General features: G+C 36.1%; 1 protein-coding gene across 1 annotated transcript; it reads left to right on the plus strand.

The window, feature by feature from the left end:
- The first annotated feature begins 429 nt into the window (after positions 1 to 429).
- On the plus strand, positions 430 to 26,024 carry LOC124255698 (L-threonine ammonia-lyase-like). The gene is given in 14 exon segments (XM_046689605.1): positions 430 to 606; positions 14,444 to 14,647; positions 15,382 to 15,452; positions 15,800 to 15,845; positions 16,388 to 16,573; positions 17,630 to 17,685; positions 22,021 to 22,183; positions 22,626 to 22,716; positions 23,606 to 23,681; positions 24,223 to 24,285; positions 24,287 to 24,346; positions 24,897 to 25,064; positions 25,316 to 25,373; positions 25,572 to 26,024. Coding segments are annotated over 14 exon segments (1,371 nt in total). The 5' UTR covers positions 430 to 582; the 3' UTR covers positions 25,677 to 26,024.
- The last annotated feature ends 23 nt before the right edge of the window (positions 26,025 to 26,047 follow it).

Below are 26,047 nucleotides of genomic sequence, written 5' to 3' on the forward strand. Positions count from 1 at the left end.
TACTCGAAATCATCGATACCCATTTACCCACGAACACAAAAGATCGGTTATATATTATTGAAGTCAGTTTCGTTCACAAAAAGACATTTGGTAGTTTACGTGTTATCGCAATATGCTATTCAAAGCCAAATTTAAAGATTCTATTCAGATTTGTTTCTTTTATCGAAATATACTACTCCACTTTTGACAGGTATATTTTGTTTACCTTTCCATGACAAACAAAACTGACACATCAAGTGTATATCTAAATATATATGGCATAAGAGATTATCTCTTTTAAAGGTTGAGCTTTGTACCGAGATGTACATTGGCTGGCAATGCAGATTCAGTTGAGTACTCAAACTTCTTATCAGTACTGTTAGCAGCTGAGCGGTATCTAGTATTTGAGTAAATGAGGGCATGAATGAGTCACGTGACAGAGCACTTCCATCAATCAAAACGTAAACACCCACCCATGTGTTGATGTCTGCCGTGGCAGTATATTTACGCAGAAGTGTTCCTAACCGTAAGGACATCGTACCATCGCCACGAAATCAAACCAAACACAACCAGCTATTCAACTGACCAGCCAACAATTGCGCCATGAACGGAGAAACTAATTTTGAGGTGAGTTATTGTTTTGATAGCATAATGTTGTTACTGATACGTAATGGCTAGATTAGTATTTGCTTTGAACTAGAATTAGTTTCACACAGGGAAGTTTTACGCTAATTCACTGATATTTTCATTCTTATTATGTCCATTGATGAACAGAACGAGCAGATCTTTAGTCTAAATGTGTCAGGAAGGAATGCAGTATATCGCCGACCCACACAAGAATGATCTTCTCCAAGAAAACAACATCACGTAACCTTTCGTTCTTGGTAAAACCGGTTGAAACCACATTTCACACCTATTTCATAATACCATTTTGACACGTCCATGCACAATTATTAGAAGTAACCACCAACTGAGCTTTGAGTTCAGCATTGTCCCCACAAAGCGACAGTCACCAAGCAGACGATGCTTTAGTCCACGAACATACTATTTACCGCTTACTTTGATTTGATTGGATTATAATGACACACCTCCGATATATTCTGACAACTTAAACTACATATTGACCAATCAACACGAGGCTTGTCCTGAATTTGACCTTGACCTTATTATGTGACGTTGCCAGTAACCGGGTAAAGAGTGTTGTTTTGAACAGTTTTATGTCAATCCAAAATTTATTTGGTTGATAAGATTTCAATATAATGTTGTTTGCATATTTTCAATGTATATCCACATGACAATAATGTTGATGACCACGAATAGGATAATGAAATAGCATGCCTATGTTTGTTATGAATCATTATGTGTTGACTATATTTTCATATCACAATGGATCTGATAATATTAAATAATATTTAGAAATGCAAAGTAGATGTATATTTTGTTGATCAAATATTGATATAATATCACTGCAAAGAAGAAACAGCTAGAATCAAACAGTGTAGCTGTTTTATGTCATAAGGGTTATGAATTTTTCTTTATATATAGGTACATGTCATCAGGTTCATTTTTCAGTCATGAAAATTAGAAGTTCTGAATTATATTTTGATTTGCTGCATGATAGCAGATAGATTAGTAACGATCCACTTCCTCCAGCAGTTCATGGTATCGTTTAATTTGTCTTTGCATCCAGTTTAAGACTTTTTAATCAGTGTACACGTCTTGTAAGTAAATTAGACTGGTATTTTCACAAAGAATGCATAACCATGTGTGCTTCCAGCTTAGGGCTGAATATTTTATTGATTGTCACTCTCCGCAAGAGAACAAAAAGCCAAATAGAAGATAACAAAAATTGACATCTCCTTACCAGATATGCATTTCATGGCATCCAGCATGCTGCACTGTGGCATCAGGAACACTACTTAACAGATCTAAATAGCTGGCTTACCTGAAGGGAGTCGTCACTTTTGTTTACTTTATAACTGATTTTACTAACCCTACATCTCTTACTGGTTACTAGATTTTCTGTTGTACATATGTGTAATTTGGTTAGACAGCTATTTATATATGTAACTGGGTGTTCCAGGGTGTCATTAGGGGTGATTTCACCTTAATATTTACTTTTTCTTAACTTGACTTCTAGTGAAATGTTCTGATACAGACTTGATCAAATACATATATCTGACTGTAGTGCCACATGGGGAGTACCTTAGACTGATGTAGGTATTTCAATTTATCATTTAAAACAAAATACACAAGAACTGGATACAAAACCGACAAATTAAATCACTTGTGTCAAAGTCAGTCTGTCATTATGGGTTAAATATCCATTTCCAATCTAGTATATTTCATAGGCTTGTGTCAACTATTGGATCTGAACATGATATGAAACCAGAATTGACAGACACACACCACATTTGGAATAAATGAATGAAACTAGGATTGGCAACTATCTGGCAGCTTGCCCCTGTTCAGTGATGGTTGCTGGGTGATGGATGGGTGACCACAAGTGTAACTGACTCACAGCTGTATCCAGACTGAACATGTGTAGTTGTGTCTCACTACTGACCATGCATGCAGGGTTCAGTCACATGACAGTTAGCGGCTGCTGTTAGGGAGCTAGGATATTTCCTACTGTGTGGTGAAACCCAGTTCTCACATTCTATGTGAATGCTTGTTTATCTGAGTTTTAACTGTTTTGTGAACACCAGATGATTGGTAGGTAAGTGTTAAAAAACCTGGGTGCTGTTCCACAAAGCAGATTTAGTGCTACAACTGTCATATGTCTGTGTTGAAATGTGGGAGCAGTCTGTATCACAGTCCCTGGACCATATTTTGTTTACTACCACCCTGACCCTTTCGGCAATGCAGAAGCCCTAGACGAATGAAGTCTATATTTTCCTCCTGTTCTGACTGACTCTCCTTCTTTAGTGGGGCTCCTTTTCAATTTAAATGCAATATTTTGTTTCTTCCAGAATTACATATTTTCAGAAACTAAGCGTTAATGCTAAGACTGCTTTGTGGCCCCCTGTTCATTGTGAATGTATTGTGTCTCAGTCTGTGCAATATGTTGTGTCTTTTATGCTTAACTTTTGGTTGCACATTTATGATCTGGAGTTGTTGATTTGTCTCACCTTTTGTCTTTGAAAAATATTCTTTTCTGTTCATCTTTGAGACCATTGGATTATTTATCGTACAGTGTCTCATAATGAAACATGAAGTCATTATCTTTTTTGTTTCTTAAAATTGTCACAACCCTAATGTTGAAACTGTTACAGATTGAGTAGTTTGCATACTCCCCAGGGAGTTGAGATTGATAATATGATGTGCCATTGAGATGATTTAAACATATTTTTATTCATGAAGATGAATTGGGATTGGTGAACAAGCATTACTGCTTATATTAACACCACTCCCATGCAACATATAATACAACATGAAAATGGAGGATTTGACGTCATCGATACTGACCATTGCATAAATATAATATTTTTAAAATGTATAAATATATACAGATTACATGAAATACAACTATTCTCTAAGTAGTCATAAGTTAGAGAGTTACAGTTGTGTGTGTCTCACAAGCCATTGTAGAAATATAAATCAATCATGAGAAGGTTGTTGAGTAAATTTAATTATTTTCCTGAGAAAATTTAAAGCGTTGTGTCTTGGTTATATAATCGTGGACGGATTCAACTATTTTCTGGTTTACACAGGGAGTAAGTTCTTTGTTTCCCTTAAGAATGGTATCCAGGTTATAACCGGTAGTGTAAAAATACATATTAAGTCTTATCCGAGTATAGTTACGGCAAGTGAGGAAATAGTGTAGGGCGTTTTCACTCTTATGTCCACAAGAACAACAAGGGCTGTCTTTTAAATGTCTGTTATACTTATCGGCGTTTAGGTCGCTACATCCGAGCCTGAGGCGGCAGTGAACGATTTGGCATTGAGATTGACATCCAATGATCGAGGGAAAAATACCAGCGCCTTGAGCATGCACTAGTTGCCTGGATATGTGCGCTATATAAATATCCTATAATAATAAATAGTTCCCGAGATTAAAACATTACAGCAGCAAACCACAATGTTAAGATCCCTGCCTTGGTCAAAACATTTTGAGCCTATTCGTCTGATTATGACACTCAACGTCATTTTCAATAGAATTTAATGTTATCATGGGGACCTTTAGTACCTGAGCTTACAGGAATTTACCAGACTTGTGCATGAGACTATTGATTAAAGTTGCTGATGGAACAATTAATTCATAACAGTTATTGCAGTATTGTGGGTTCTTATGTCAGCCAGTCAGTTTCTTAAACCTGTCAGTATAGAACCTATCCTGCATGAGCTGTACATCTGCATGATCAAGGTAAACATTCCTCATTATCATCTTGTTTAATATTGCATCCTTGCTGTTTAAAGTATGCATTGTGACAAAATGTATCTAACCCTGGACAAATGAGGTAAAATTACATTTTCAAGATGGCCTCCAGAAGCACCATGATTAATATGTGAACTAACTTGGTGTAAATTTTCTTTCCACCACTTCTTGAATTATTCCCATTGTACAGATCTTACTGCAACTTTAAATATTTGTTTTTAGATCTTGATGGCATCTTGATGGTGCAACCAGTGGTTCCACTTGTCTGTGTCATGCATGGGCTTGTGGCATTTGTTATATCCTGTAGATTAATGCACTCACTTCTCTGACTTACATAATCTTTCACATTCTTTCTCTTAACAAAAGGTCAGACCAGTGGTGTCTTTTGTTTTACACTTGCAGGTCTTCTAAATTTCTGTGACAAATAAAACAAAAAGATTAAACTGTATAAATATCTGTAAGTCCTTCTCAGTCTACTGCTATAACTTATTGTTTTGTTTGAGTGGCATTCTACAAGTTGGTGGTCTGGAGATGAGAAAACTTTATGGATGATCAACTTCTTTCTTTCATTTTCAAGCATGAAAACGGTATAGAAGCTATACAAAAAACGCTTTGCAGTCAAACTCAGAATTCTGTTTTAGAATAGTCATGGACTTCTATAAACATTATTCTTCTATGAATAATTTTGTTACTTCAAACACAATCAATTTATTCATTACATTGAAGGAACAAACATTTGGCAGCTATAATCACTCAACCCTGAAGTTATTTTGATGGCACTGGAAGCTGTAAGAAGAATAAACATATCTCATACACCATGTAAACCTAATGACAGCTTGTGCTAATTAAGGCTTGTCAGCAGAATATGCTTCATTTACCTGCTACATGTGTTTGGTGTACATGTCTATGATGAGTAATACACAGCATGCAGTTATACTGCATTAAGGGGTGTGCTGTAACAGATAGTGTATTAGCCAATAGTCTGGAGTTACACTCTGGCATCATTTGTTCTGGTCTGGTGGGATAATATATGCTAGTCTGTAAACTAAGACTAAAATATCCTGAAAAATGTCAAAGTACAACTTATGATAAGGGCGTCCATATTTAATTCTGTGTTTCTCATCGCCTGACTGTTCCAACAATGGGGCAGGCGGTGGGCAGGCGAAAATTTTAAAAAGGCGCCGTTGCCCCCAGAAAAAAAAAAAAAATACTAGTCAATATTCAAATATGACTGTATGACTGTATACTACAAAAATGCATTGGGAATCACGGCAAAGACAATAAAGGTTTACCCCTAAATTCCCTACCAGTGAGTATGTTCACTGGTAGAGAACTTGGTTACAGTGAGGGTGGAGTCTTTGTGATTTTTGCGACAGAGTCTTTGTGATTTGTCACAGAGTCTTTGCAATGATATTATAAGTTATCACGTTGTGACGAGGGAAATACAGGGTTTTTTCAGTCCCGTATAAGGTTGTATTCCCGAGCCAGAGGCAGTCCCCAGTAAGGTTGTATTCCCGAGCCTCCGGGAATACAACCTTACTCGGGACTGCCTCCGGCTCGGGGAATACAACCTTACTCGGGACTGATAAAACCCCGTATTTCCCGAGACACGATGTGATAACACATTTATCTAGCCGAATGTTTTTACTAAATGAAAAGAAAAGAAAATTCTCAGTTGTTGTGGCAAAACATTTCCTTGCTGCCATGTTGACACCAGCTGATCGATTGACCTCAATGCAGCGCACGTTACTAAAGGCTTGGCAATGCACGCTTTTCTCACTTCGCGTGGTCACCAAGCAGTGGCAGGATAATACTACTTTTGTACTCCCTGCTTGCGGTTCGTGACGGGTGTACATGGTATTTTATCAGAGTCACGTGAACCAATCAAAACTCAACATTCTTACATGAGGCTGGATAAGTGTTATAATAAGATTAAATGGTAATTATAGCTTTAGTTTGTGGTATTAAAGACTATAATTTTCCTAACCAACAAGATGTCGTCTGCTACCCAGCGGTTCTGTTTAGGAACCAATAACTAAAGTCAGACAATTATACAGTCCCCACAGTGTAAATTTTGTTTCTTTTATCTGAGTAAGGCTTTTTGTCACTTTCAGCATAACTTTTAGTCAGGAAATGAGCTTTAAATGTACTTTTAAATGTTTTGAACTTTTTGCTATGTTTTGGTCACAGAATTTTACTTCACTGAAAATATGATTGAATTCTCTCTTTACTGATTATTGATGTAGGAATCATTTCCATGAGTTAAATGCATTCTTTGTCTTATGTTAGAATGTATAACGTAAGAAATATTAATAAGCTAAAAGAATTTGTACAGATTAATTTCAATGACCTTTTGAACTGACAGAACTATTGTAGAACTAATTCGATCTTTTTATGTCCGTCTCAGTCTTTTCACCATATACTATCAAGTACTACCACATGAATATGTCAACTAAAAATCATCACTCATCTGTAACCCTCTTATGCATCATCAAGAATCATTAAAATCTTGATAGTTGGTTAGCTGTCTGTATCATTTACAAGATTGACTAACTGGTCACAGTACAATAAATATGAGTAAAACATCAAGATTATCAACCCTCGGAGAACTAAATATTCATAACAAATTATTACAGTCGCCCAAATGAACAAGTCATTAGATAAGATGATTTCTCAAGGGAAATTTTGTGTGCATCATGTACAGTTCTCCAGTTTATATAACATTTTTAATGAGTACCTGCAAGTGATTGCAAGTCACAATATCATTACCTCTCGAAATGGAACCCATACAAATAGATAGTACATAGCCCCATTCACAATGCTTAACTCACATAGTCTGTATAAAACAATTATTTTCAGAAGAAGACAATTTAGTCAATATACATGATGATTGTGATGATGATTGTGATCTACACATCGTTGTAGATAATAATTATTGATGACTATCTGTCAATCATAAATAGACTTCAAAATGAAAAGTGTTGTCTCATGTAACACAATATGTGAATAAACACTACAGGCTTGAGGAACAGACTGTAGTGTTCATCCTTGTTCAAGTGACGATTCATGGCTTTTTTAATTGCATAAGTGGATTCACTTGATTGTTTTTACTGAACTATGTATTTCCGAATATTGAAGTAAATCTAAGCATGGAGAAAAAGATGCCAAAAAAGAAGGTATGACAGGTCTGCCTTACAGCAATATTTATGCCAGGAGATTTTCAACCAAAGTGAACCGATTTTGCACAATTTTAAGTAATTCACGTAATATTCATACGCTTCATGGTGGAATTAAAAGCGTGGGGCAAATATCACCACATTATTCTTGACCACTTATGATGTTCTAGTCAACATTGTCCTGACATGGAAAAGTTGAGAGGAAATATGAAAATTTTACATTCAGTTTAAATCACCTGGAATAACAGCTTCAAACATTTAAATGATCTTTAGACACCACAGATACATTAATAGAAACGTCCAATTCCGATTCATGAACAAGATTTTAGAAATTGTGTCCCCTCAATTCCAGTTTTGGGATTGTGAATTATCTGTGACCAAGAATGAATTTTCCGTTACATCAATTTCATTATCGCAAATTTCCTGTCACTATAGAGCTATTCAGTGTTTTAGGTATGTGTCCTCTTTTCGCTGATTAAACAGCACATGCGTCTTTATACTATAGTGGGCAATAAACCCAATCATAATTGTGACTTTGCATGCTACAATAATTCATTCAATCATTTTTTTTTCAAATATATCAATTCATTATAAAGAAATTATGAAAATCTTAATTTATTACTTTACATGATTATCAAGGGTTTTCAGAGTAATATAGCTTCATTCGTTCCTGAAGGAACATAGCATTGAGGTAAACGTTGAATTAATTCCCTTATAAAGTTATGGACGTCTCCAGGACATTTATTGTACCTTACCCTCGCCTTGCAGATGCTATAATCACAAAGACTCTGTCACAAATCATAAAGTTTCTGTCCCAAAACTCACAAAGACTCCACTCTCACTGTAACCAAGTTCCCTACAAGTGATACACGATATTGTGGAGTTGACCGCCATATTTGTGCGTGAAAATCGCAAACTCCTAACATTGTCGGATCGTAAATATTAGTGGATGCCAATCCTAAATCGTGACAGGGAGTAAAGATGCAAGGGTTGCTTCCATTTAAATACCTGCTGAAGATTCGTTTTTCAATGAAATTTAAAACATTTTAAACACAAATTTTTTTTCTTGGGGTGAAACATTTTTTTTAATGGGTGGTGTACAATTGAGAACGGTCGGCGCAAAGCTTAGAAATAAAAATATATTTTTTATTGTATGGTCGGGTGGGATTTTTACGGGCGGCGGGAGATGAGAAACACAGAATAAAATATGGACGAATAAGTCAAGCATTCATTAATGCTACATTAAGTGACATACCGTAATGTGAAAGTCAGGAATTCGTTAATACTGCATTAAGATCCATACCAAAATGTGAAAGTCTGGCATTCAATAATGCTGCATTAAGTTACATACTATTATGTGAAAGTCAGACATTACTTTGTACATCATTAAGCTATATACTATTATGTGAAAGTCAGGCATTACTTTGTACATCATTAAGCTATATACTATTATGTGAAAGTCAGACATTACTTTGTACATCATTAAGCTATATACTATTATGTGAAAGTCAGACATTACTTTGTACATCATTAAGCTATATACTATTATGTGAAAGTCAGACATTACTTTGTACATCATTAAGCTATATACTATTATGTGAAAGTCAGACATTACTTTGTACATCATTAAGCTATATACTATTATGTGAAAGTCAGACATTACTTTGTACATCATTAAGCTATATACTATTATGTGAAAGTCAGACATTACTTTGTACATCATTAAGCTATATACTATTATGTACAGTCAGGCATTTTGTACATCATATATATACTATTATGTGAAAGTCAGACATTACTTTGTACATCATTAAGCTATATACTATTATGTGAAAGTCAGGCATTACTCATTGCTATATACATCATGTGAAAGTCAGCATTACTTTGTACATCATTAAGCTATATACTATTATGTGAAAGTCAGGCATTACTTTGTACATCATTAAGCTATATACTATTACGGTATATGACCGTCTATGAGCCGAATTTTGAGGACCAAAAAAAGCAGTCTGTGAAGGGGTCATCTTATCCATGGGTTATGCTATGTGAAAGTCAAACTTCATTTCCATTATGTGAAGTCAGGCACTACTTTGTACATCATTAAGCAATATACTATTATGTGAAAGTCAGAACAAACACATCAGAAAGCTACATACTTGTCAGTAAAGAGAGATTCCTTTGTACATCATTAAGCTACATACTATGATGTGAAAGTCAGACATTACTTTGTACATCATTAAGCTATATACTATTATGTGAAAGTCAGACATTACTTTGTACATCATTAAGCTATATACTATTATGTGAAAGTCAGGCATTTACTGATACTGTATTACAGCAGATACCATCATCACTGTCTTTAAATCATTAATATTTGTCAGTTGAAAAGGTGTTAGTACCAGCCAGAAATGCAGTACATTTGTAAGTAATAAACCAGGAATAATTAACAAATTATTCTAAATTTATTATGAAGGATTCAGTTTGTTGTGACCTGAGCAAAATAACAGTCATATTTACCAAGTTTTAGCAAAGTATTAGAATTACCCTACTTTAATGCACCATCTAACAAATGACAAGCCATATGTTCCCTGTGCCTACAATAGAAATCAGTCATGGTATTTGTCTTGATCCCTCATTTACTGTGGAATTTTCACTGTTAACCAGTGTGTAGCAGCCAATGGAAGCAGGCCTGTATAACCATGTTTGTCACATGCAAATAACCTCCACATATCAGGCGACCTTCGCATGAACTGAGGTGACAGTTGGTGACAACATCACCAGTTCATGTCACTCTGTATTGTGGGATCACATCTGTTTGGATGGAGGTTAGAGCTAAAATCACATTATCTGTATTCTGTAATTCAGTATCAAGGGTAAAATTGTTAAAGTTGTGTGGTTGTAAGTATAGTTTCAATGTAAAATCTTTGAAAAGTTTGTGTTATTTAAGTTGTCTGTGTTATTCTGGATGAAGGGTAAGTTAGTGCTTGTTTTTGTTGCCTTGTCTGTTTGTTTAAGATAACTGACATATCTGCTGTCATTCTGTTATGAGAAAGATAAAGCATGCTTTTGTTTTCATTGTGACTGAAAATATTGCCAGCTGCTATTGTACACAAGACAAGCATATCAAACACTGAGTCACAACATTAATTTCACATTTCTAGAAAATTAAGATTAATGGAGCTCACTATGTTTGTGCTGGCTAGACCAAGTATATGTTATATGGTACAGGTCCAATAGACCAAAGACCAAGATGCAAAAAGTCAAAAGATTTTTAATTTAAATACATTGGTTATCTATGACTTATTGGAAAAGTTAACATAATATGAGCAATGCCACTTTCAATGTTACACTCTGTTAAGTAGTGGTAAATATGTTTTCATGGATAACCAAATAAGACATAATTTAATTTAGAGCCAAGTAGTAACATAATTTATGCAATTTATTGTACTTCCTTGAATGTTACTTACTAATAGTAGGGTTAATACTTAATAGCTAAACTTTCAACAGTACACAACATGACTGGCATTAATCAAGGACATTATTAATTACACAGTGTTTTGAAAGGGTGTACAGGACTGTAAGACCCTTGTAAATTCTTGTAAATTAAGGGGGTAAGCGCAGTAGTTGGAACAGTGAAACAAATGCATGTGTGGTACGTGATGAGCGTTAACTTAGACCAACCCTACTTGTTCTCGGTGTTTCATTTAATGTGCATTCCCCCTTGTAATACAAACCAATAATAGCGATTTGAAACTATGATCGTTTGTTAAACAACTTTTATCCTAAGTTGAATAAAATTCTGAGATTTAAATGTTCAGTTTGCAAGGTAAAATTATGAGGATTCGCAATTTTAATTTCACTTTATTCAATTTACTTTTTTGTTTAAAGTGAAATTCATCGGTACGTTTTCACTGCAAACAGACTATAGTGCTTAATCAACAAAAATATCGATCCGAATAAGCATTTGCATTCCAGAAATCAAATTGTCTTGTGTCACTGTTGGAAATGACATTGTCATAACTGGATGAGAAATCAGATGCTTGATGGGCATTTAGAAGATGGGAGGTAACACAACAACGTATGTTATGGATTTAAATATTAAAGAAGTTGTAAATCCATAACATACGTTGTTGTGGATGAGAATTTAAATTTCATTTCACAATGACTACATTGTAAAGTAAGCAGTTGCAGAGACCGTCGCTATTAACAATTGAGAACAACTTTCTCCATACAAATTTTTGAATACATAAACAGAAATATAATTATACTGGCAGGAGAAGCCATGTAATTTGTATCTTTTGATATGTTTCCCGTGACTGCAATGTTTGAAATGCATCAGAGAGCTGTAATTTTATCTGGATGCATAAAATGTTAGATCACAGATCCTTATCCACATGGCTGCGACACATTCAGGTTTCATGGTTGAGGAATGTATTTTATATTTAGTGATTGTGGATGAAATATTACATGGTGAAAATGCATTTTTCAAAGATGATGATGTGTATTCGGCTATATTTTAAATAACTATTGAATTTCATGTTGTGGCTCACCAAAATGAAGGTTTCTTTTGTGCTCTTGTCATGGCACACTGTCTGTATGTTTGTCATACAATTTGATGGTTTTGTCATTTGAATATGTGTTCCTGAAAATATTGTGACTTTTCATTTTCAAACTTCCCCAGAATGTCAGCATGAAAAAGCAGTTGTCTACTAGTTTAAAACAAAGAAAGGTGTTATTCAATCTTTATGAAGAGTTCCAGATATGCCGGATCTTGATATGATCCCGATGATCTGCATGATTATGTGATTAACATACGGTTAACAAATCCCACTAGGGATTCTCCAGTGACTGACCTATGCAAGTCATAACAGCCAGCACAATGAGTGAGTGAGTGAGTTTAGTTTTACGCTGCACTCAGCAATATTCCAGCTATATGGCGGCGGTCTGTAAATAATCGAGTCTGGACCAGACAATCCAGTGATCAACAGCATGAGCATTGATCTGCGCAATGGGGATACGATGACATGTGTCAACCAAGTCATCGAGTCTGACCACTTGATTCCATTAGTGGCCTCTTACGACAAGCATGGGTTACTGAAGATCAATTCTAACCCGATCTTCACGGATGCCAACACAATGGATAGGATGGTCAGGCTTGATGACATGGTTATAGGGTGTCAATGTACCCCTACCATTCCTCATGATATCAATCTCACTGCACTGATAATTTACAGGTCATCATTAAATAGCTGGAATATTACAGTGTTAAACACATGCACAGTGTGACTCAAAATGGAGTCAAACCCACATCACTCACTGGTCCTTATCTGTCAGGTGGCAGTGCAGGTTATAACTGCAGGTGCAGCAGATTCACATTTATCTTTGTAAAGGAATATACACAAGAAATTACAATCATTTTGCTTTTATTGTTGCAGTTTTAAAATTTAATCCACACTTATAAATACCTAAACATGAGTTTATAAAGGTTTAAAACTCTGAAGATTGCTATTGACCATTATAATATTTCATATCAGTCTGCAAAGAATTGTAATTCACCAAAGGGATATCTGTTGCTCAAGTAACTGTAAACTGAAATAATTAAGTAGCATTGACAGAGTAAAAAGTGCTTTTCAGCATAATATGGGCAAAACTAGACATTATCTTGCTGTTAATTGGTAATAACATCATATATGACTTGAAGTCTTTGATACACATGAAAGGTGAGCATTTATGCATGCCAACTTCTATATTATTCTCACCTTTTCTAATGTTTTGAGACTTCTGATTGACCAATGAGAACTGGGTGTTTTCAGTTCATCTTAAACCTTTCATTTTGAATATCATCAACCATTTTGACACACATCCAATAGTATGTCGGTCACTCCAGCAAATATTGATCTGGATAATCCTGTAGCAAGTTAGCTGCACTGAAGGTCGTGGTGAGTCAATACGATTTTTGTTGCTATGTCCAAAGTGTATGCTCATTGTAACGTAATGTGACCATCTTCTGTAAGATTAGCAATGTTCCCCATGTGACTGATTGAACACTGTCAAAACATTTCTGAACCATGTTTGAATCCTATTTTGTCCCAATGATGTTTCTACCTTTGTCAGTACAGTACCCATGATGATAAGTTTCACCAAATGGTAACATCTAAGACATGCATGACTTTGGGTATTCCTCCGACGTGAAACTGAGACACTGTGATGTAATACAATAACAAAATGGTAATAAGTAATAAACCCGACTCACTCTCGGAGCATTCTCACAATTAACACTTGATCGTTGATTATTGATTTGGGGACATAATTTCTTTCATTCAGAAAACAGAGGATCATTATAGTATCTGCAGTGTGTTAGATAGTAAAGGAAAGCTTCATAAGCAACACTTAGTAACTAGGCTGGCAACACTTAGTAACTAGCACTTAGTAACTAGCCTGGCAACACTTAGTAACTAGGCTGGCAACACTTAGTAACTAGGCTGGCAACACTTAGTAACTAGGCTGGCAACACTTAGTAACTAGGCTGGCAACACATTAACTGGAGTTCGGTCTTGCCTGTGACGAGAACTTGCCTCTACAGGCACAGTGATGGTGGTTGAAGTATATAGGTATAAAAAACAAAACCACTTTAGGAATTTAACTGATAAACCAAAATGTAATTAAATTGTTATTTTGTAACCATCATTATGGTCTTCATAAACAATATCAATTACATATAAGGACGTGAATCGTGAACATTTTTTCAGGAATTCTCACTGAGCTTCTTCCATTGTTTCATTATATTTTTATTAATTAATAAAGTTTATTCCTAATAAATGCTCATATGACTTCGGAATGTTTTTTTAAGGAGACTTGAGTATATTGATAAATACACGTGATAATATCCCAGTTTGTTCCCTTTATGCAGGCGTGTAATGGGGTGGTAGCAGACAGTCAGGATAGCCTGGACGTGTATGTGATGGATCCGAAGACCACAAATGAGGAGGAGGAGGAGAATGTAGAGGTCCATGATGAGTTCTGTGACCCCAACAACCCACAGGCCATCAAGTTCCAGGATGTCAGTGCTGCTGCCTACAAAATCAAAGGAGGCATCCAAAAAACACCATGCACAGTTAGTAATAGTCTGTCTCACAGTCCCTGAACCACATTATTTTCCCTACTGCCAAGTCCTCTCTGCAGTGCTAAAGCCCTAAATAAAGCAAGTCTAGATTTCCTCAAGTTCAATAAATATGCCTGTCACTTGTACCGTTATCTGATGGTTGTATGATGTGACTTCTAATTGGTAATGACCCCAGCACGTGTAGCCCCAATGCAGATGTTCTTAGTCTCTGAATCTCTGGTCCTTCTAGGGCTCCTTTTCAATTTAAATGGGCTTGTTTGTTATTATCAAAACTATATATATTCAGAGACTAAGCATTAGTCTAAGTTAGTAATACAGTTAGATAGATGTTTATTTGTTTCTGTGTCAGTGTTGCAGCTGTGGGGTAGCCTTGAGGTTAAAGCAATGGCCTGCTTTTACCAATGCCTGGGTTCTACTCTCTGTATCATATTGGTACAGTGGAAGCCCATTCTTGGAGTCCACTACTGTGATATGGCTTGAATATTGCTAAGAGCAGTAAAATCCAGCACAGTCAATCACCTGTAGGCAATGTAAATATTTAACATGAAAGTCTCATAAGATAATTTTGTCACAAGATGAATGATGTTACTGAGTTAAACAGCGCCAGATGTTCTGAAAAACATTAAAGGTAGTAAACAGTTAAATACTTAGCACCATTGCTTAGTCATCTTATACTTTCACTGTACTTTCTGTAACAGGAGATTCATCCTAACTGTTGATTTCAGAAATCTCAGATGTCAAACCTGTTTGGAATGTCCTTATACTTCAAGAAAGAGTTTTTGCAGTACACAGGAAGGTCAGCGGACAGGTTTTCCTCTTCTTGTTCTAACAGTCAAATCTGATTATTAGTGTATTCAGTAGCAACTAGGACATCTACATATATCTACTAGGAGTAAAACAGTATACTGCCGTAATTTGCCTTCGGTTCGGTATACTGTAATGCAATCCAAAAATTCAGTATTTTCAGTTTTCGCACCATTATTTCTATCTAGTTCATAAAATGACAGTTTTGTTCTTTCAAAATAACACACACTTTATTCACATATATTCCATGGCAACTAGAGTTCTATCAAAATCAATAGCAATGGATACATACATACACCTGGTGCCATCACCAAAGATGGTTTGTTTTATTTGTTTCAGTTTCAAGGAGCGAGGAGCGAGATACACTCTGCTACTACTGTCCGATGTACGTTTTTCAGAAAAACTATTTCCTTTACAGTAACTTTAAATGTTTGAGACTCCACTAAGCAGTGGTTGAAATAAGGCATGAGATTTCTGTCATATCCCTAAAATAATAATATTTAGAGGGTCCATTCTTTAGCAGCAAACTCTTAGGATCCTTGGTCCCCAATCCCCACCCCATTATAAACATTTTGAAATGCATATTTTTCTCCTCATCCAATATCCTGGACAACACAGCCAAATTAGGCATTTATTAGTTCATGATTTTATTCTTGTGCTGTAGTACTGGCCAATTTATAAACCAAAAATGAAAGATGTTTAACCTAACAGCTATTCTGGCTGACTTACTTGCTTGCTTGAAAATGGTATTAGAATCTATGTCAAACATCGCCTATACAGATTAAAGAAGTTGTATATCCATAAAAATAGTCCTCATTCTTCATCTACCCAACTTCTAGAATGCCAATCAAAGAAGTTAACAGCTGTGGCTAAAAGTTTGTTACTTGTGTTGATGACATTGATAATCAGCCCTGTCTGTGTGTACAGGAACAGAAGAAGAAGGGTGTGATTGCTGCCAGTGCCGGCAACCATGCTCTGGCACTGGCATTTCATGGCAATGACCTGGGCATTCCAGTCACCGTTGTCATGCCAATTGTGGCACCACTCATGAAAGTATCAGCTTGTCGACATTATGGTGCCACTGTACTAGTGAAAGGACAAGATATTGCTGAGGTAAGCATTTTAAATGATATTTGATTTGTCTTACAAGGTGATTTCATTGTTGAGATGCAGAAAAAACCTCAGAGAATGGTATTACAGAATGAAATTGTGGAATCAGTAAATGATAAAGATTTTATTTAATGAACCAGTTATATTGAAACACAAAGGTTTAGGTTGCTGTCAAGACCAGCAATACAGTGGATCAAAAACGTAGCAGGCAGTATATTATAATCTGTAACTGAGCATCCTTCATTTGTCACTGTTGAATGTGAGTCAGGATGACTGGAAGCTGGAAGGATTTCAGTGTTTCAGGATAAGTATCCTTAACAGCAAGTAAAAGAATCAGCTCAGGTTATAAAAGACCTCCGATTGCCCTCACCCTATTGATGATTAATTCATGCATGTCATATTTTTCATTTCTGAGGGGGTGGTGGGGTAGCCTAGTGGTTAAAGCGTTGGCTCGTCACGCCAAAGACCCGGGTTCGAATCCCCACAAGGGTACAATGTGTGAAGCCCATTTCTGGTGTTCCCCGACGTGATGTGCTGGAAGATTGCTAAAAGGGGCGTAAAACCAAACTCAGTCAGTCAGTCATTTCTGAGAGTTTTGTTTTAACAGCAAAACCCACTTCATTTTCCACTAGTACCATTACAGTACTTATCATTCAGGATAATTAGGAAGAATAACTTCCCTTCATGTCTAACATGTTGTTTGATGATGTTTATAAGATCCTTACATATGAAAACACAAGATTTCCATTTCTTAAAAGGATTAGATGCAGAAACACGTAATGGAAAAATCTGTCAAATATTGATTGAAGCACCCGTAACATTCTTTGAGAATGCTTCTCAAGTCAACAGGATCATTGTTAATACATCACACAAGTTTTTGCCTCAGTTGTTTCGGCCAAAACATTTTGACACAACATGAACACAATACACTTAAGTGAGATCATGACTCTATAATCACTGTTGTCTGTGCCTTATGAGTAGCTATGCATTTTGTAGAAGGTTACATTGATTCATTTGTTTATTTGTGATTCTAACAGTTCACAACCATTATTGTTTCAGTCGAAGGTAGTAGCAATGAATATTGGAAAGACGAAGGATCTGCTATACATTAACGGGTAAGGTAAAATATATTTCAGCTTGTGAAATTTCAATGTATACCGAGTGAATGAGTGTCTTTAGTTTAGTGCTGTTTTCAGACAGCCTATCAGTCCTCAGTCTTATCATTGCCTATCAGTCTCATATTGAAGGAAAGGTAATAAATGTGTCGTAAAAGTGTAAATGCTATGCTTATGACCATACCTAGGAGTAATAGCAGGGAAAGTTGTAGAGGCGAACATTAGGTTGGTTGGTTGATTGGTTGGTTGGTTGTTTAACCCCCTGGCTGCCGAGTTTTTTTTCAGGCGCACATTTTCATACGCTTTGAAAAGTGAACGTTGTGCGAGAATTGCTCTCGCGTGGTCCTGGATCTACGTAAGGCTATAAAATTACACAGAAATGTAGAATATTCAATTTCCTATCCGTTGGTATAAATATAAGTGCAACTACCTTGGCGGTTTGAGAAATAGACCTTGCTAAATGTTGTCCAAATTTTTGTTATGCGTTAAAAAACAGTAAATTTCTCCGCTTTTATCGGCGCGACCCGATAAAAGCACTGTGCTCACGAATTTTTAATTGGGCATCTTTACGGAAAGTGTGAGCGAAGAAAATACAGCCTGATATCTGAGCGACATAAGTGTATATGAATTTGGTTTATGTGCTTGTGCATAGCGTTATACTCAACATTAAAATGACTCGCAGTAAATGTCAAAATGTATTTTCTTCTATGATGTCAAACGGCGACAGAGTGGTCATACACGATAATGATAAGGGGGCATAACTCCGTTATGCGTAAAAACTAGGTCAATGTAACCCAGATCACCTGGAGAGAATTTGTTGTGGATCACGGACGCTATATTTTCGTTATTTTATATTCATGGTGAACCACACTATTCCAATTCAAAGTTCCCCAAAGTGAGCGGATGCGCCTTGGTAGTTTCACAATTTATAAGAAAAGATGACAACGTATTACATGTGAAGGCACGTAATAGCGATTTGAATGGCCCTATCCGATATATAAGTTAGTTCTTAGATTCCCATATTCTCCTGTGTGTGTAGATGTAATTTGACTAATTTTGCATCGTTATTACCAGAGTACTAGCCATATCTTCAAATGTAACGAAATTGCTGAAAATAATACAACATTTTAGTTGGCGTCATCGCTTGTTTTATGCATTTTGGCGACATCGGAAAAAGACGACATTGGTATGCTGATTAGTATATATCTCACTTAATTTCCATTAATTGTATAAAAGGTCTAGACTTCTATGTCAGAATTTAACACTCTTTAGACAAAACATAAAATTACTGATTTTTCCATTTTAAATAGTGTCCTGAATATATCAACAATTAGACAGTTTGACAGCGTATCTTATTGTGAACAACACGCGCACCTGTTTGGCATCAATTTAACGTAAATAAAAATAATATTTCACAACACCCGAATATTTTGTTTGGGATAAGAATTTTGTTTGTTTATGATTATGAAGCTATTATCTTCATACGTATGCAGTGAAAGATGCAAAAAGATAGCTTTTTATATATGGAACTATATATTAGAATATGGATATAAGATTTGTCCGAATTAACACATGAGATGGTATATATATTTTTCAACAATTTTCGTATAAATATAGTTAGAGTTTGATATCCTGTCATCACAATATTATTTAATCGAATATGAATTGAATATATTATCGAAAACAATGATAGCGAATCATAAAACGCTTTCCAACAAACGCCGCACCTTGCCGATCTATATGCATCATTCTTTTGTCTATAAAAGCGACACAAAATTATGCAATGAACAAGACAATTCCTTTAAATATGTGTGCATATACATTTCATACCATATATAAATCATTGTCATTAATATTATCAGTTTTGCATATAAGGTTGAATTATATCACCGTTCATTAACCTGTTCATATGAAATTGCAATATTAGTCCAAATAAATTGAATATTGTACATCATAGGAACTAAAGTAGTCACAGTTATGGCTACGTTTGATCTTCTAACACTTGTGTAAAGGTTTAGAATATGGTGTATTGCAATAAATATGTCAATTTCTTATGTAAATATGATTCAAACAATCAAAAACTTTCAAAGAATAAAACACCGTAAACCCTATATGCATTATGATATGATATTGAACAAGGCTAAATGTAGATACTGAAGTCAGTTTCATGAAAAAGTATCCGAACTATCCGCAAAATATACATCATAATACTGACAGTGTAATCGGAAGGATAGGGTGATTGTGTTTACTCTTGTTCAACCGACCTTGGCCTCAAAGAAATTGCTTAATATGTACAACAATGTTGACGTATGACATCACTACCGCTGACCGATTTCTTACAAAATGGCGGCTTTGCTGACAAGGGTACACAGGATTTTCGCGAGGACCCTTCCACTGATTCAGGGATCGTTTGTACATAAATATGAGATGTAAGTAATCAGAATGATTCTGACTATCTGTGTATTGTTATATGTTTTATTGTTTTCACTATCGTAAGAGAAAAGGACAGAAATGCAGATAATTACGTTGTCGTTCTCGCGTGATTTGGCGTCAGTCATGGCGTCCACGCTGCCGCGAAACTTTGACAATTTCTTATGAATTATCAAATCATTGCATTGTATCCATTTATAATTTCCTATTTCTTGCTCTACGATACTCTTTCAATGTATATTCTAAAGGTATTGAGCCATTGCAAGCAATGAATAGGCGGATGAATGTTGAAAAATTTCAGAAAATGCTCGCCAGTGTAAAATCGAATTTATCTTTGTTTACATTTCACACAAAGCGCAGTCTTTCAAGCACAGCGTTAAGTTTTCACACCAATATGTTTCGTCTCATTTTATCTAGACAGTTATTATTGGTGACAAAGACCAGTTGCAGTTTGATTCTAAAATGTATGGGGAATTCAGTGATGCATTTTTCGAAGATGAATATGAAATATACGTGATGTAATAGGCGTCTCAATACCGGCCTTCGCGAAACTTGATTTTGTAAACACTATCAATATGGCGGAAAGCGGCTCGGTGTTAAGTGTAAAGTGCATTTTTGAAAACATCCCAACCGATTCTAGATTCATCGACAAGCGTTTCAGAATTATAATTAAGCGAAATCATGTAAAACTGATATCAGTGATCATAAATATATTATTTTGAAATTCAATACTCACAGTAATTATCCGATTTTCACATTTCGAAACATACAGCAAATAACGCTGTGAATCGCGATTTCGTACTGTGTCAAAAATGTCGCCATTTTCGATGAAGCCTATTTTGAAAGGTCATTTTCAGCACTTGAGCTTTGTCTAAAATAATAGTGGATGGTATCAAGAAACAGGAAGTTTCCCGCAGAATTCGAAACTGTGAAGTGTATTTGTGTGCGTGGGATATTTTGATTTTTATTCGACTTCAAATTGAGGGTTGAAGGGGAAGGACATATATGTCCCTGTGGCATCCAGGGGGTTAACGCCGAACTTAGCAATATTCCAGCTATATGGCAGTGGTCTGTAAATAATCAAGTCTGGGCCAGACAATCCAGTGATCAACAGCATGAGCATTGATCTGCACGATTGGGATACAATGACATGTGTCATCCAAATCAGTGATCCCGTTAGTTGCTTCTTATGACAAGCATGGGTTGCTGAAGATCACTTCTAACCCGGATCTTCACGAGTAACGAACATTAGGGGATCCTGGTAGAGGTAATATACCAGGTAATGGATGCAACCCTGCACATAAGAGATGTTTAGAAAAATGAACCTCTAGATTAAGAGGAATACATTGTCACAGGAATAGTAACTCCTACCTTTTCACAATGAAGCCATTTATGGTGAACACCAACTGCCTCTAATGTAACATTTGCATACTGCAAGCCAAGGATAAATTCCTTTCCACTTATTTGTTTCAAATCTCAGCAAACAATCAACTTACACTTGATACTGTAGCCATTATTTCTGAATGTCTGACAAGACTGGGGCCTTTGCACATTCTCACAGCCATTTGAAAATGTAATGTAGAGAATAGCCAGGATGATGTATCAGCTATGACATACGTAATATCCAGTCAGAAACATTTCAAAACTGACTCTATGTATCAGTTTACCTGTTAGCATGTATATTCAGCATTATTCAATGTTGTTATTGTATAATGAAGTTGAGGTGCTTGTCATACCCCTACAGTGTTATATATCTTTATACACCAGTGTTCAGTGCTATATACATGTAGTGGACATGTGAAGATCCGGGTCTTCAGTAACCCATGCTTGATGTAAGAGGTGACTAACAGGTGGCGTTAAACAACAGGCAATCAATCAATGCTATATAGTGACCTGTGACTCCAGGTATGACCACCCCCACATTCTGGCTGGCCAGGGGACCATGGGGCTGGAGATAGTGGAGCAGGTGCCCGACCTTGATGCCTGTATCATCCCTGTCGGAGGGGGGGGCCTCATTGCAGGGACTGCGCTGGCCATCAAGAGCCTTCATCCAAATGTGCAGATCATTGTGAGTTCAGCAAACAAACAGTAAACGTATGTGAATAGGTGTTTTATGAGTTTACTTCAGTACCTTTGGAAGTAGAAACATAATAATACTTTGTGCACACTGTGTATATCTATTAAGTGTGAAGACTGTGGAATAATTTGCAACAGCAGTGCCCAGTCACCCTATCAGCCAATCAGAAAAGAAGTCCATGAGGGATGTGTCCTGATGTTGTAGTTTTTTCAGTTTACAGTATATGATGAAATGCTTTGCTTGCAATTTTTTGTAGGTCAGTTAAAATCTATTGTGTAGATAATGGACAATGTGTGAAAGAAATGCTATGGAATTCCGATCCTGACTACATGAAACTGACATCAGAATAGTACTTCTTTTTCCTGTGGGTGTCTAATATACATGTAACATGCATGCAGAATATATTGGTAATAGAAATTATCTGGTTTTGCAGGGTGTGGAATCGGAAAAATGTGCCAGTTTTTCAGCAGCTCTTAAAGCAGGGAAGCCTGTCTACACCAAAATAACCTCAACCTTGGCTGATGGTTAGTGCACCAAGCTAGACAGTTACATCCAGGACAAGTGACTGCTGTGTTCTTTTTCTTAATTGTAATAAATGGCACATTCAGCAATAGTCTAGCTGTGATGGCAGCTTGGAAATAAATGAGTGTGGACTTGATAATCCAATGATAATCCCCATCTATACTGTGCCTACTGTTGACATCCTTGTACAGTACATGGTTTAATGCTGAAATTAGAGTGAGTGAGTGAGTGATTTTATGCTGCTTTTAGCAATATTCCAACAATATCCAGAAATGGGCTTCACATATTGTACCCATGTTGGGAATCGAACCTTGGTCTAGGGCATGATGAGTGAATACTTTGCCCACTAGGCTACCACACCACCCCTCTGAACTGATAGCTTTATCAAGGTATTTACTTGGCAGATAGTTCACTTTTTTACATCCATACTATTGTTTAAACACATGCCCTTTAGATTACAGTCTTTTATGACTTATTTTACATAAACTGAGTCAGCTTAATGTCATGTTTTATGTAATACTTCAGGTCTAAACTGAGTCAGCTTAATGTCATGTTTTATGTGATATTTCCAATCTAAACTGAGTCAGCTTAATGTCATGTTTTATGTGATACTTCAGGTCTAAACTGAGTCAGCTTAATGTCATGTTTTATGTGATACTTCAGGTCTAAACTGAGTCAGCTTAATGTCATGTTTTATGTGATACTTCAGGTCTAAACTGAGTCAGCTTAATGTCATGTTTTATGTGATACTTCAGGTCTAAACTGAGTCAGCTTAATGTCATGTTTTATGTGATACTTCAGGTCTAAACTGAGTCAGCTTAATGTCATGTTTTATGTGATATTTCCAATCTAAACTGAGTCAGCTTAATGTCATGTTTTGTGATATTTCAGGTCTAGCTGTGCCAGAAGTTGGGGTCAATGCTTTTGCAACAGGGAAACCTCTCATTGACAAAATGGTTCAAGTCAAGTGAGTTTTAAGGGCTGTGATTTAGATTAGTCACAAATTGGACCAGGTGTTACTTCTACTGTGCCATCAGTCCAAAACAGGATCAGCTTTACACACTGTTTGACCTAAATTCAATAGAGATGATCGGAAAAAAGTGTTCCAACACCTCAACATTAAAACAAACAAGGTTTATGATGTCAGGATATTTTTAATTTCACCTAATACAAAGTACAACAAAGAACAAAAAAATTATCAAATTTTCTAATTTCAGTTTGTTTAATTTTTAGTTAAAACAACAAATAAAACATTGAAAGCTTCACAGGCTGCTATGATGTACAGTTAGATATGGTTACAGCAAATTCAAAAGGAGCACTATGTGTATTTTGTTGTTTGATATTCACATTTTGAATAAAACATACAATAAGTGCCAGCGATCCCAAAACAGTTCTTTGTGAGCATGTTCATTATAAACTTAGTTTACTGTAGATGAAATATTGTGTTATTTGTTGTATTGAAACATACTGTTGGTATCTTCTGTATGGAGATTCTCTGACTGTTTCAGGGAGGAAAATATTGCTTTGGCAATCCTGCGTCTCATCGAGCTGGAGAAGGCGGTGGTTGAAGGCTGGGGCCACAGGGCTAGCAGCCATTGTTGAGGGACTGCTCCCTGAACTGGCTGGCAAAAAGTATGTCCAAGTTTTCAATTTACTTTCAAAACAGTTTCTTAGTGTTTTGCTTTTTATGTTTTCTAAATAGTAAATGATCATGGTGTTTTCCCTATTCCAAATGTATATCTTCACACAAAAGTAGCACCCATATTTCAGTTTAAAAATTTCAAGTATATGCGTGTTTTAAAAGTACAAAGTCAAAAATGAGATTCTTAATGTGTAGATTCTCATGTAGTTGAAAAAAATGCCAGTGATGAAAGTTCCTGATCGTGGTCTTTTTCCTGAAAAGAACAAGCTGAAAAACATAGAACCCTAAGGGACCAGTCATTTCTTACAGGGTGAATGAGTCAGATATTTCTGATGTACTGGAAATAATGACTATATTAAAGCAGTATCATGTGTAAAATGTGTATAATCGTCCTCTTAGTCCTTATTTTATGGTGACCCTCCTTTGATTCCCCTGACTAATGGCAAATGTGAAGCTGACCATACCATAATGTAACTGAAGCACTGTTCTATGTGGCATTAAACCCAAGTCACTCACTCACTATTGCAATCCTTATCACAGAGTGGTTGTGGCCCTTTGTGGTGGAAACATTGACACAACAGCTCTTGGACGTGTCATTGAAAGAGGCCTAGCTGCTGATGGACGATTGGTCAGATTTGTTGTCACGGTTACTGACAGACCTGGAGGTATTGCAGAGCTCACTCGTCTTATAGCAGACAAGGGAGTCAGGTAGGAATATTTCTCAGAACTGATGTAACCTGTTGACTCATTAGTCAAATGGTATACAGTATTCTTAAAAGGCCTTATTAAAGAAACAATTTCAGAAACATGTCCTCATTATAAGGTCTTGTTGAAACTTAAGGACAAATATCAATTTTCTTCTGTTATTAGATTGTCAATTTGTCATACAGGATTTTTAATTTTGAAATATTCTACTGTTTGGAAATATATGCTTCAATGCTTCAATATGTTTGTTTTAGTATTAAGGACATATTCCATGAGAGAGCTTGGCTGAAAAGTGATGTCTTCGCAGTGCAGGCAAGTTCAGAATTTTATCAACAGTTGGAATAAAAATCTAGGAAATTTGCAAACTTGAAATTTTAATTGTACTAGGCTATAGTTGTGATAATATAAATATAAACAAATAAAAGCAAGAATCCCTTTCCATATTCATAAGAAACCTTTACTGTACTGAAAATACAAGTTATGTGACCTCTGAAATGCATACACTTTCAGGTGAAGTGCGTTGTTGAAACACGAGACGCTGATCACACAGAGGAGCTGGAGCAACTGCTACGTTCTCACTACAGCTATGTAGCATGGGGACCAATCTACTTCTAGTAGATTCTTCTCCACTACCGTCCCTCCTTACAGTCTATCAATGTAGATATAAGTGTAGCACTGAGACAAAACCAGTCTTCCAGTAAATCAGTGTAGCACTGAGGCCAACCAACCATTTAGTATATCAGTGTATCGCTGAAGCCAGCCAAACCTCCAGTATATCAGTGTAGCACTGAGGCCAACCAACCATTTAGTATATCAGTGTATCGCTGAAGCCAGCCAAACTTCCAGTATATCAGTGTAGCACTGAGGCCAACCAACCATTTAGTATATCAGTGTATCGCTGAAGCCAGCCAAACTTCCAGTATATCAGTGTAGCACTGCCAACCAACCATTTAGTATTTCAGTGTAGCACTGAGGCCAACCAACCA

The sequence above is a fragment of the Haliotis rubra genome, unplaced genomic scaffold, assembly GCF_003918875.1.
Source record: "Haliotis rubra isolate DU_JTF1 unplaced genomic scaffold, ASM391887v1 Scf606, whole genome shotgun sequence".
NCBI classification, from domain to species: Eukaryota; Metazoa; Mollusca; class Gastropoda; order Lepetellida; family Haliotidae; genus Haliotis; species Haliotis rubra.